Source organism: Sprattus sprattus (genome assembly GCF_963457725.1).
Source record: "Sprattus sprattus genome assembly, chromosome: 5".
In the NCBI taxonomy this organism is placed as follows: domain Eukaryota; kingdom Metazoa; phylum Chordata; class Actinopteri; order Clupeiformes; family Clupeidae; genus Sprattus; species Sprattus sprattus.
The window spans coordinates 16,908,611-16,922,006 of NC_137924.1; the positions used below are offsets into that span (position 1 = coordinate 16,908,611).

The window sequence follows — 13,396 nt, forward strand, 5'->3', positions numbered from 1 at the left end:
TCACTTCATTTTTGAAGCACTTACCACTGAGAAAAGTTTGCTTTCCACTGCTAGTCTCCACGCAAAGTCTGGGCGACGGTCTTTCGGGAGTGGACACTGAGCTCTTCAGACTGGGTACGAAAGTGGAGCAGGTATCAAAATCCTTACATACCCGTTCGTGTGTGTACGAAACTGTAGACTTAGATGGAGTGCAGCCCATGGCTCTCCATAGGTGGGAGAAATATCCGAGTGCTAGCTGAATGCTGATGAGTAAAACGCTCGTGTCACCGTCCCCGATACCCGTTCCCCATGCCACCCACCTCTGGCTCACCTCGCCAGTTGGCAAACATTTAGAGCGTGACGTTGGTTAGACCACGCACCCACAGACCCCAAGGGACCACTGAAAATACACATCTCTCGCGCCCATTACTAAGAGAGCGTGAAGAGGAAATGCCATAAACAAAAAAGAGCGAATCACCGCCTCGTCGCCACTGAGGGGCTTGGAAAAATACTAGTACCTTTCTATCGGCAGGGTTAATTACATTCACGAAGTTTTTTTGTGGATTCACTTAATTTAATAGCAACAAAACCTACACAGTTCATACACACTTATTTGAAATTGTGTACCAATAAGAACACAAGGAAGAGAAGAGATACAATGTAAAAATATGGATGCAGGGTTTATTGTATGAATCATTCTTTTCATTAAACCCCTCTGGCATTCAGCCTCACATTTATTCAATGTAAAAATCCACAGGTGAGCAACACACAAGTGCCCGTTAGGGGCGAGGAGTTGGAGAGGGAAGGGAGTGTGTGTGTGTGTGTCTGGGGATGAGTGAGGGAAAGGGAAGGGGGAAGAGGGATGGTTGGTTGCTCAGAGTAATTCGCAGCATAGCTTTCTCCTTTTTCAGTCAAGTCACTTATTTCACTAGGACGTGCTTAGTTTCCACCTTTCTTGTGTCCCTCTCCTCATCCACCCACTACTCTCAGAGTGTGTGTCCATCTGTCCGATAAGCTCCATCTGTCCACTCAGTCACGTGCTGGTGTCGGACATGGACGTCTCTAACATCATGTCGCTCTCGTACAGGTCACACTCGAGCGGGAGCGAGCGTAGGAAAGCGGACTCTCCCAACTTGTCCGAGTTTGGCGGGGGCGTTTCCAAGGCCATAATGCCACTTTCCTCCAGCGGCTGCACCCGGCTGTCGCTGGCGTCTGCTGACGTGTTCAGCATCTTCATCAGCGCCGGCGTGCTGAGCGTGGTTCGGACCTTGTCCTTGATGTCTGTCCCTGCGATGGGGGGGGGGGGGGGGGGGGGGGTCACACGTGTCAGGTCTCACATTCTTAGCCCACAAGTGTTCAGTATAAAAGTGCAGAAATCCCAACCACTTCATAGCTTCTAACTCAGTCTAACTCGCTAAAAAACATGTATCCCCACTGACAACCCCAGGCAACAGTACATCAGAGATCACATCACTAGTTATGCCCTGGGTTAAAAGGTCAACATCTCCATCCCTATGATTAAGAAAAGGGTCTAGGCATAGGACCACAAATCAATGGAAGTAGGTCTACAGACACGGCAATCTTTCTTTATTCAGTAATGCCAGACCAGAAGGTATATTCAAAGTATCTTCCACTGTGAAGGCCTATTTATTTTTGCGTAATTAATGAAATAAATAAATAAATTACAGAACTGGAACTAAATCACCCTGTCATACATTTTAACAGAGCAACATGATACAAACAACTCAGCCTTACACAATATACACATCCTTGAACGAAACAAGCCAGAAGATCGATAGGAGTAAGTGTACTGTACCTATGTATGCTTCTGTATCACCGATGTACATCTCTATGCAGTGGCCGAGCATGGTGACTGAAAATGTGTCATCTCTCTTCAAACCAAGTGCCTGTCAGAAGAGAGAAAAATAAAAAACAGTTTAGATTCCGGCATGTCGTATTAATACATTTTTCAAGTTCAAACTTGAGGTACTGAATCTAAAAACATTAGTCTCAATTTAGTTGATTGGCTTTTTTTTGCCGATAAGCTATGTGTTCAGACACTTTTTACAGTGAAGAACACAAATAGGCTTAAGTTCAATGTTTAGTCAGGTTAGAGCACAGATTTGTGTAAGGTGAGGGTTAGAATCAGGACATCGTCAGGACGATTAGCTAGGTAATGTCATAGGGCCAGACATACTGTAAAGTCTCTTGTTACCTCAAGGTAAATTTGGCTGAAATGTGGGTGAAGATGATTAGTGGTTTAGTTCACTTTGCACTGATGCTCAGGAAAACGGTACTTGCAGTAGTTGGTTTTGATTCAAACAGAAAACCCTAAACAATCTTTCTGTTCTGAACTGTGGGCTGGATTTTAGATACTAAGTTTCTAACCAAGGGTTGATCACAACCTTCTGGCCCCATGAGACTAAATGACTGGCAATGGAGAATTAGATCTACTTGTCTTTTGATTTCCTCTAAATGATGTACTGACTTTGTTGTAGAGTGTCTGAAATGGGCTACCCTTATAAATTGTTACTTGAACATGCATCTTAAAGACCCCAAAATATGACCGATTTGATAAAAATGGTGTAAGATCACTCAACGGACTTACAGTGTGAAAGTAGTCAATGGCACTTTCAAAATCTCCCATGAGACTGTGCACATAACCAATGGCCGAGTAGGTAGATGCATTCTGGGGGATGAGCACTAGAGCTTGTCGATGGTACTCTAATGCCTGGTCATACTTCCTGTTAAAGAGGGATGATGAAAGGTCATGTAACTGAGAACAGACCAGATTACAAAGGATGCCACAATCAATGATGAATGCATTCTAGTCTAATTTGTAGGGGTGAGCGATTTTTTGGTATTACATAAGGCCACTGCATGAATTTGGCAATACCGGGATATTTTTTAAAGGCATGAAATAAAGCACCTGAATATCACATCAGTTACTGTTAGTCTGCCTTAAATCACTTGCCTACAATTACCCAATCAGATAGCTAAGTAACCAGGAAGTTGAAATGTTTTAAAAATCTGAAAAACAATCTCCAATTTTGAAATGCAACAGATGTAGTATATTTTTGGCCACTGGTGGAAATTTTGGCGCTGTTCCGAGTTTGCTATTGTAAATGATGGAAAGCTCAATAAAATACCTAGCGCCAGGTGACACACACCTAAACAGTAGCCTAACTATGCTTGTTTCTCAGTCAGGAAAGGATCGTTGACGGCTGCGTTTCAAGGACGCTACGTCCTTATATAAAATAATAGAACGTGTATGAACTTTAGATGATGCATACTGTGATATAATACTGTTACGGTCCATACAGTTGAAAAAAGAAAACTGAAAACATTTTGTCCATATCGCCCATGCCTACTTATAGTCAAGAACATACAGAGGTAATAATAATAATAAACACTGTGAACTAAAGTGAACAAAAAAACAACCTTTAGAGAGGCAATGATAAAGAGGTCAGCACAGAATACAACACACACCATCGTGCTTGACTGCATCTATGGATACCCAATTCAACTTTGCACACAAAATGTAATCTAAGGTCTACCTACACATACCACATCAGACCACCTTCAGTATGAAACACACACACACACACACTCACGCACGCACGCACGCACGCACGCACAATACAAAGAAAAACAACCACTTGAAGGGGTAAATAAAGACCAATAGCATCTTGAACTTCTCTTTGATATATGCTGAGTGGGCATGAATAATTAATGGAGGAACATAATGCGAGCACTGAACACTGAACACAAAGGTAATGGTCACTGGCCTGCACTCTGCAAGGCAAGTAGAGCACCAAGCTCAGTCCTCTAATGCTGGCTCTTAATGTAAAATAAGCACACTTGGGAGGTGAACTCAGACGTGAGTCCGATCCCAGCTGCTAATGAATGAGGGCAGCAATACATTGCAAATCAATGCGTGAGTGAAGGACTCAAAGAAAAAACAGAAATGCAGAGGATTTGTAAAGCATTTCAATTTGGTTTGAACAACCGTCTCCCTTGCTGATTGTTGACTGGTGTCAATCAAGACTATCCTTAATAAGAAGATCGAAAACACAAAAAATCTTTTTTAATTTAACATAAAAGGAACCCACTTACTTTAGTTTTCGACAGACATGTCCCAAGTTGTTCAGTAATGGCTCCCACTTATCCACGGTTACCTGGAATGTCAAACACACGAGTAAGAAAATCAACAAGTGGCCTTGACTTTAATCCATTTACAAACATATTTACCACATTGACATGAGGACTCTTTATTGGAAAAACACACATACCTCATTCCCAATTGCCTTGATCTTATCCATGGCATCCAGAAACAATTTCTCTGCCGTCTTAAAACTGAAACACCACATGACCATTTAATGTCATTTTTGAGACACACACACAATCCAACTATTAAGATAGACACAGAAAACAGTCTTAATCTCTGAGTTTCAGATCTTAAGTCTCAAATGTAGACCAGGAAATACAATGAAGTGCATGTACTTGATCTAGTAACTACAGATTGTATCTCTTAGTGCATTGGAAACATAACCTACCACTTGCCCTTTTAAAGGCTATTCCCATCTCCTCGCCTTGGTTTCAAACCTTAACCTTTACCTTAGCCTTACAACACTGCTGCTACTGCAGTACACTTTAACCAGCCTTTCAGCTATTTTCATCTCTTGTTTCTGTCTTGTAATCTCCACCGCAGTACATCCCAATCTTTCACCCTCATCCCGTCTCTTTTCTCCTCCTACTGAGCTCAGCCTTGAGACCCCAACACTAGTTTGGTATTGTGCAATTAACAAAAAGTTATTTAATCTCTTCTCTCTGAGGAAACGTTACTGAAGTCTTTTCAAAAAAACATATTTTAATCGTGTCAAATAAATGCTGTACTATTTGTAGGGATGGGTACCGGAACCCGGTAATATTTGACGTGGAGTATCTATACTTTGACTCAAGCAATGAAGTTGTGTACTCTGTCCACCTCATACACAACTCACTCTCCATTCTGGAAGGCTACCACAGCCACCTCATGGATGACGAAAGGGTCCTCCGGTGCTATGCTGAGGGCTTGGCTGAAGAAGCGCTCGGCCAGCTTGGAGTTGTTGGTGAGGCCGTACTCCAGGCCGATGTAGAGCATGGGGAGATGACACCTGATGGAGAGAGGAGACTTCATCAGTCAGTCAGAGGGCTGCAGAAGATCTACCTGCCACGTGCATTAACTTTGTTATTCTGAGCGTTTAAGGTCCTCTATGCCTGAGGCCATGTCCATCAATGTTTAAGGCATTACGTTTTCAAAGCATAATGTAATGCTCTTGGCCATCCATTCTTCCGAAATTGGCTAAGGAATATGTGACGGTACTAGCACTTTGTGAATCATTCCAGTTGATGAAGATTCAGATTTGTTAATTCAATGTTCCTCAACAATTTGGCAAACACATGAAGCTCAGCCAGAGTGAAATGTTTCAAAAGTGTTTTCACATGGCTGACCTGGACCACTTTGGGCATTTACAATTCAAAGTGAACTCCATCTGTGCAGTACTGTATAGTCTAAGGTCTAACACACCCTTTCATCAGCTGTATAGGACAGTACAGTACTAGGGTCTTACACACCCTTTCATCAGCTGTGCAGCGGTGAAGTAAGCAGCCATGGCCTGGTCGTGCTCACTCTCCACAGCAAACGAGTGTCCGTACGCAATCCAGGCCGGCCCATAAGTCCTCTCCAATGTTGTGGCTTTACTGAAAAGAGGAGGAAAGGAATAATAGTGGAAGATACAAAAGATGAAAAAACAAAAGATGACAATAAAAAAAAAGAAGATCAAAAATCACCATTTCCATTCAACATAATGAGTTATTATAAGTATTCATGATTCTGATGTGGACGAAAAATGATATCTGGAAATCTTTCTAACCCTATTGTCCAGGGTCTTACCTTAGATATCTACGGGCATGCTCATTTTTGTGGCCAACCATTAGATAGTAACAACCAACAGCAAACCAGGACACCTGTTGATTTAAAGCAGGCATATGGTTTAATGCTTCAAGAAAGAAAACAGGACATTAATAACAAATGTGATCTGTACTGAAGTTTACTGTTAAAAAACACTCTCAGAACTGACACTATTAATGAGATTCGGAAAAACCTCATCTCAAAAGAACACTGTATTTACCGGGTTATTGGGATACAAATCCACCAACTTGTGTGAGAGATAAAACAGTTCTGAAATGATAGAACAAAACATGCAATTAACCATAGAGGATTGGCAACAAAAGACAACCGTCTTTGACAGAACATCTGATAATGCCTTATTCAAATCCATCTATTTGGCTATGGTAAAGTCACAAGAATAACCAGCGCATATGTACATCACGCAAGGGAGCATTATTAAATGGCTATAAAACAAATACACCTAGTACATCAGCATCAAAGTGGCTCAATCTGACGCAGACCAAATTACTTAAATAACAAGACCTAGAAAACGAGAATGTGCATTCCACACGCTTGTGTTCCAAGCTCCTCTCTTACCATTTGCTTTGCTGAGTTCTACTAAAGTTCCTATGTGCACGGGTAAACAGTTGGCATGGAATGGGTCTTTCACCATTACCCTGTAAAAACAAATGCACTCATCAGAAGAGTCGATCTGCTTAATGGATCAATACAAAAAGCAATAAATAATTGTTTGAGTTAATTAATAAACGCTTTTTTACACTACTTTACAATGTGTGTATTAGGACTCATTAAACGTACATGGAAGTGAGCTTGTAGCACATTTTGAAGTCACAGTTGTAGTAGTGTCGCTCTGCTAAAGAGACGACTACATCCAAGTTGTCCTGGAGACCATTGGCCAAATCAGGAATAACCATTTCACTGGGTTTGTTGTACTGCAAAAATAAACAGAGGAGGTGAAGAGCCTTCGGTGAGTATGTGGGCCAACTAACAATGTCATTAGCATCTCAACTAGCCCTGAGATGCTAATGATTTACGTCAAACCCGTGAAGGACCATGTCCTTCAACACATAGAAATGTCAACGGACTTAATGCAGTTGTTTGTAACTGAAAATGGTCGCCTACCCCATCCACCCACCTACCCACCCACATAAACACGCACACACAAACACCCTGATATAGACACAGAGATTCCTAATTGGACAGAGTGGTGATCTGCTGCACCGTTTCACCCACCTTTTTCAACTTATTCTCAAACAAAAACTGGAGCAGTTCCTCCTCCTCCTCTGTGCACTGTTGGCTTAGGGGAAGGGAATCCAAAAATTCTTTCTCTACAAAAACGCCGCAAACAAACCATAGCCATCAGTGAGACACAATCCTTGTGTAACCGTGCTACAGCCACTGGTTAATTTCTCAACGAGCAACCATATACAACTTATACTGTTCATTTATTCCAGTAAAGCTATATAAAAGGTGTAAACCAAATTTAAGTAAATGTTAAATAAGCTAAAATAAAGATGTATGTCCAACAATCAATTCTGTTTCCATGCAGTCAATGTCCCAGCCTTACCTTCTTGGGCGGTCAACATGTGATGGGACGTTAAAAGGTCAAAGGCTTCAAAGCAGTAGACGTCAAGTTTCAAGGCCTCTTTGTAGCTGGACGTGGCCAGTGGTCTGTTGTCCATGGCATCATAGATCTTTCCCCGCAGGAGACAAATGGAGCTGCTGATCTGAGAGAGCAGCAAAGCGGTTTCACACACACAGACCCATCCACACTGGCCTTCAAAACCGAAGAGTCACAAAACTGCTGCTGCCAAAAGGCAAGGGCACACCAGTGTCACGGCACTTCAAAGACAAATCAAACAACAATCCTGACCAGCCTGCTGCAGGTCTTACTGTTGTAGCCTCAATGACCTCTGGGCAATGCCTCTGGTCAGTTTTTTTAGTTGCCAAAGTTTTATTGATATAATTTACAATTTATTAAGTTATTTAAAGTAGACTTGGGGGGGGGGGGGGGGGAACTGAAATGCACTTGATATGATTCTCTGACCCTTCGTTGTCAAGATAAACCGATTTAGTCAGGAGCAAACAATGAACCTCTGTAGACTGTTACAGCAAGACGGATAGAAGATGGACATGACCAAAAAAGTGACATGTCCGGCCCCATTATTTATAAGGGCTTACTCTTTCTTTATTACACTACTGAATCAAGAACACTGCTGCAATGCCACCTTGAGCAAAGCAATAGCAAGATACATCAGATGCTGTTTCACGTCCCTGTTTCATTTGGAAGTATTGACGTTATTTATTTGCCACTTTGAAGGCTCCATAATGGCCTTTACAAAGTGTTGTGCTGAGTCTCCTGGCTGGCAACATGGAATCACCTCACAGGGTATTAAGCCAATACAAGGCAGACTGGGTGTGACTTACTGAAGCTGGGGACATTTCCCATTCCTTTGCGCTGTCCTTTATCCCATTGTCCTCCTTTATAGGCTTGTCAAGTAATTTCTTACTGGCAGGTTCCTCCATGTCCAGAATGTCCAGGGCCTGCTGGTACTCTTTGGCAGCATACTGGGGAAAACAGAACACCACAAATAAAAATAAATGTTTCTGACAGCAATACAGTTGTGATTGAGCAATTCTGATACAAACTGATGAATAATACATTACACATACATTTTCAGCATTGTTTACAGGTCAGATATATAATAATAACAAATGTAATGATCATGTTTAATACTCACATGGCATCTAGCAGCGAGGTATTGACAAGCTCCATACAACTATATGGAAAAACAAGAATGCATAAGTATTACACAGAATAACCAGTGTGCCACTGGAAATGATATGGAGATGCATATAGACGTGGAAGCCTGACGTGGAAGTATGTCCTGCACTGGATGAGTTTGAACCATACCTTATCAAGTTTCCGTGATCTGAGGGCATGAGAGGCTCGGTGATATTGATTTGTAAGATAAAGGCACTGTGCTAACCAGTAGATGTCTTGAGGGTCCTCTGTGAATAGAAGAAATGGTACATCATAAATGGTACATTTATTTGAAAACAAAATAAGTTGGGCCTCACCTCTGCGATGTGTTTAATACATCTGTGTGATACCTGATTATTCATTTGATCTATGCCCTTTAGTGGACTGGAAAAAAGTGAACACTGAAAGTATAAGGTGGCTCTTACCATGTGAAAGAGATGCTATTTTGTCTGCCCAAAAGAGGGCACTTTGATACTGTTGCTGTAAAAAAAAGATAAGAAAGTCAGGCGAAATGTGTGAAAACAGTTATAACCACTTATTAGACGTGCTTGTCAAATGGTCACTGGTACTGCATGTACAAAGAGACAGAGCTCAGCGTGCAAATTAGCAAGCTACATATTTCACCACCATATAATTCATAAGTAATCATTTGTAAATCTACCAGATGAAGAAGTTAACATCCTTGCACATAATCACGGTGCAACAGCTGACGGTGTCGTAAGAACATCTAACCCAGTGGTTCTTAACCTTTTTGGAGGTACTGAACCCTGCAAGCTTCATCAGTGCATTCGCTGAACCCTTCGTAATTTGAAAAATAAAATATGATTTCTTCAAAACGACATTGCTAGTGTGAACCGGGCTATACTGTGTGCGTCTTGACCCCTGCCGAACCCCTGAGAGTGGCTCAACGAACCCCTGGGGTTCGATCGAACACAGGTTAAGAACCACTGATCTAACCTATCGCTAACACAATTCACTTTAATGTACGTAAATTCAGTTGACAGTGTGTATGAAGACATTAAAAGCGCATTCGGCTTGCCTCATAAACGCGGATTCTAAACTGAACGTGAGATGACCTCACTTGCCAGGTGACTATTGACTTTAAGGGAATATGTCTAGTCTGCCTGTTAGTATCGGAAAAATAATCCAGACAGGACCCCAATGTGCAGCGGAGGTTTGCCAAGTTTCGTGCTGTTGGGTTTCACTGCCACCAACTGTGCTAGCTAGCTACCCAGTTGGCTAAGGTTAACTATAATTCCCCACATAGAATAACTAGCTTGCCTAGATGAATACACAGGACCTGAGACACGGCCTGCAAACGGTTCATTTGGGATTCATCAAACTTGCTGGATTGACAAAACAAGTCGTATGACAATAATAAGATATTAAGCCAACTATCTAGATGACGTGGTGCCAAGCTAGCGAGGATAGCTAGCGTAGCATTAGCTATATAAAGGCTGATCAGCTATATTGCGAATATCATGGCTAGATTGGCTAACAGCAGCAACTCAAGAGCACACTGATTTCTTACCTGATCTATATAGTGTCGAACACGCTTTCGAAGTCTGTCAAGATTCATCGTGATTGTCCAAAATTATTCTACAAGATTGGCTAGAATACCATACTAAGACAATGCAAAGGAAATTGTGTCTAGACGATCAAAGTTGGCTCCTCAAATGCAGAACGCAGTTCAATTCCGCGGTTACTTCTGCACCGGTAGTGTAACTGTGATTACGGACCGTGTGGGAAACCTCCAGCTACGGGTTCTTTCAACAGAGGTAGGTTAATGCCCTTTGCCGCTTTACAAATAATAAACTTCAAGGCTTGAAGGAAGTGTGAAAAGTATTCAACTCGAATTTGTAAAAGGAATTAAAAGTATTTAGTGTTTAGTATTAGTTTAGTAGTTATTTATTACACATCATTTACATTCATAAAACTTCTTTAGATAATATAGATCTTGCTTTGGCTCACACTTTCTTAAAAAATTTTAATATTACATTTTATACATTCTTACCATTGTGTTAATAATTTTATTTTAGTATGCTGCCCCATGTTAAAGTTAGGCTGTTAACTTTAACTTGAATACCAAACAGTTTATCTACTAGCATGTGAAATAGAACGTGTAGCCATACAGGTAAGATTGTGTCATAGGTTACAAGTTAAAAGAATATATTCTAAACATTGCCCCAGATTTAGACAAGCGCCAAAAACTCAAGGGGGTACTTTTTTTCTTAGAAAGCATTTGATATGTCAAGCTGAAATTTTTATAACTTCGACGGTCACTCAATGTGGTGGAACTTTCAAGACAATCTGAGATGCTCGAGCAGTTCGCCATTTGTTGATTTGAGGTGGAACCACAATACATATCGCTGTGAAAATTATACCTGGTTTATTTGAGTTAGTGTTGAATTGCAGTATTTATTTGTTAATAACACACACCCCCCCCCCCCCCCCCCCTGGTTTATTTGAGTTAGTGTTGAATTGCAGTATTTATTTGTTAATAACACCCCCCCCCCCCCCAAAAAAAAACACACACACATTTCTTTGCATCAGTATGTACCATGCACTTTTCTTTTTTTTTTACCGCAGCTCACACATAGGTAGTAGAGCAACATGTCAAGTGAAAGTATTTATGTTTTTGTTTTTATTGCTCAGTTCTGATTCCCTGCTCAGGAATACCAGCATTCCCCTGGTCCTGGTGGTCGGTTTCCTTTTCTTCTAGTGAACCGCTGTCATCATCTACAACACAGAGTTCTGTATGGTCATAATTCTTCACTGCAGTATTGTCACTGTTTCGTTCTGGTCCAGGTTGAGTGTGTTTGGGGCCTCTGATCCCTCTCTTGGCAGACCATGCATCACCCTTCAGAGACTGGAATGAAAAATAGCTGATTAAGAACAAATTAAAGTACCAAATTAGGGCAGGTTTCTTGGCATGAGGAAAATAGGCCTGTGTTGTATAAGCCACACATTGTGCACCTGTACTGAATTTCCACAAGGATATCTTCTGATGCTGTCCAATAGTGTGGTAGTCTTGAGCCAGTCATCGTGCCACAGTTGAACACTGTAGTTGGGCCCACACTGGGACAAGCGGTGAAGTATTCTCAGATTCTCCTCAGTGATTCGCAGGAGGTTCTGTTGCCTTTGCCCACTACAGAGTCTGACAAATTACAGGCAAAAAGTAAGGAATCGAAGAAAATTCAAGGGCTTTTATTTTGATTGCTAAAGTGTTTTTTTTTTTTTTTTTTGTATAAAGGGAAACTTCTGGATTTTTTAACCTGGGTCCTATTTTCCCAGAAAAAGTATTTTTTCTACAGTTATATAGTTATTGGGGTAAACAGACCCATGCCTATATCTGAAGGTATCCTTTTCATGTTGTCAGACACTTATAATTACATTATGAACTTGTCAGTGGCGGAAAAAGACTGTTTACTTTGACGTGGATGCATGTCCCATATGTAGCTTCTTTGCGGGTGCATGTTATAGCGTTCTAACTCAATATTGGACCGATTTTGATCGTTTTTGTCCCTAGTGAAAATTTGGACCCATAAAGATAGGAAAATGGGAGCCAGGTTAAAAATCCCAAAGGTTCTCTTAAATAGGCTACTACCTTCTACTTATGTAGTCATTTTTATTGTCAACTCTTCCAGTCGTCCTCATGATGTTGGAGATTTTTTCAAGGAGCAAGTGGTTATCTCTCTCAATTATGGACATGCGGTCTTCCTCAAGCTGGAGGGAAACAAAGATTTGTATTAGTGCTTAGGCATCCATGTATTCCTGATGGAAACGTTGGCTTGGATTACCTGCTGAATAAGTATACTACTGCCATCTTGTGGTAAAATACCAGAATAGCCTAGCCCAGAATATACCTCCTATCTTTCTCTCTGCCTACCTTCTTTTTCTTCGTTTTGTTGATCAGGTGGTCATATGTTTTAGGTGGAGTTCCATTGATCGTTGCTTTTGCAGAAGACACCTGAAAAGGAAAAAAAATTATTCATACCAATCCGTCATACCAATTTTGCGTTGTCATAGTTATGCCTAACAGCCAAGTCAGCTTGATCTTGTGTTTTAGTAACTGTATGCCATCATAGAAAAACAATATTTAATATACCTAAAATGTTCTCAAAGTAAATTTGTATTAATGACAAGTGCATATTTGCTGATACTATAACATGCTGCAGAAGCTTTGTATCTCAATACCATATTCAATCTTGCCATTAGGAATATTTCAGTCATACCTTTTTCCTGTGCATGTCATAGTTGCTCTGATCCCATTTGTATTGCAGGTACCTGCTTACACAAGGAAGCACTGGTTGGTAAGCTTGGTGTGCCATAGGCTCAAAGGAAAGCAAAACAAGCCGATGAAAATCACTTCTAAAATCCCTCAGCACAATGATCAGCCCTGCACAACTTCTCCAGGAGTCACTGACAAGAGGACCTACAGCAGCAGCAGTACGTTTGCCTCCTGTCATGTGATGGTTGCTATGACAACCAGTTGCGCAAGGAATGAATGAACGATTCTGTATAGTCCCAGGTTTTATTTGTTTGTTTAAGATATAAATGTCTCTTTGAGTACTATTTGAAGTATGCTACATTTTAAAGTGTGAGAGTGAGAACTCATGATTTTACAGCAAACTCGGACATGGCTTGGACATGATGACAGCAGAATTTGTATTACTAACCACCTTATTTTACGTTTCTCT

At 41.0% G+C, this 13,396-nt stretch overlaps 1 protein-coding gene across 1 annotated transcript; it reads right to left on the reverse strand.

The window, feature by feature from the left end:
* Nucleotides 1-664: 664 nt before the first annotated feature.
* cdc16 (cell division cycle 16 homolog) lies at nucleotides 665-10,409 on the reverse strand. The gene is made up of 18 exons (XM_080839451.1): nucleotides 10,228-10,409; nucleotides 9,122-9,176; nucleotides 8,847-8,944; nucleotides 8,674-8,712; nucleotides 8,360-8,500; nucleotides 7,500-7,659; nucleotides 7,166-7,260; nucleotides 6,731-6,864; nucleotides 6,509-6,588; nucleotides 6,153-6,202; nucleotides 5,915-5,988; nucleotides 5,596-5,721; nucleotides 4,983-5,135; nucleotides 4,272-4,335; nucleotides 4,096-4,157; nucleotides 2,588-2,723; nucleotides 1,796-1,886; nucleotides 665-1,266 (listed from the first exon to the last, which is right to left on the reverse strand). The coding sequence occupies exons 1-18, from the start codon at nucleotides 10,273-10,275 to the stop codon at nucleotides 1,013-1,015; spliced, it is 1,860 nt and encodes a 619-aa protein (XP_080695577.1). The 5' UTR covers nucleotides 10,276-10,409; the 3' UTR covers nucleotides 665-1,012.
* Between the last annotated feature and the right edge of the window lie 2,987 nt (nucleotides 10,410-13,396).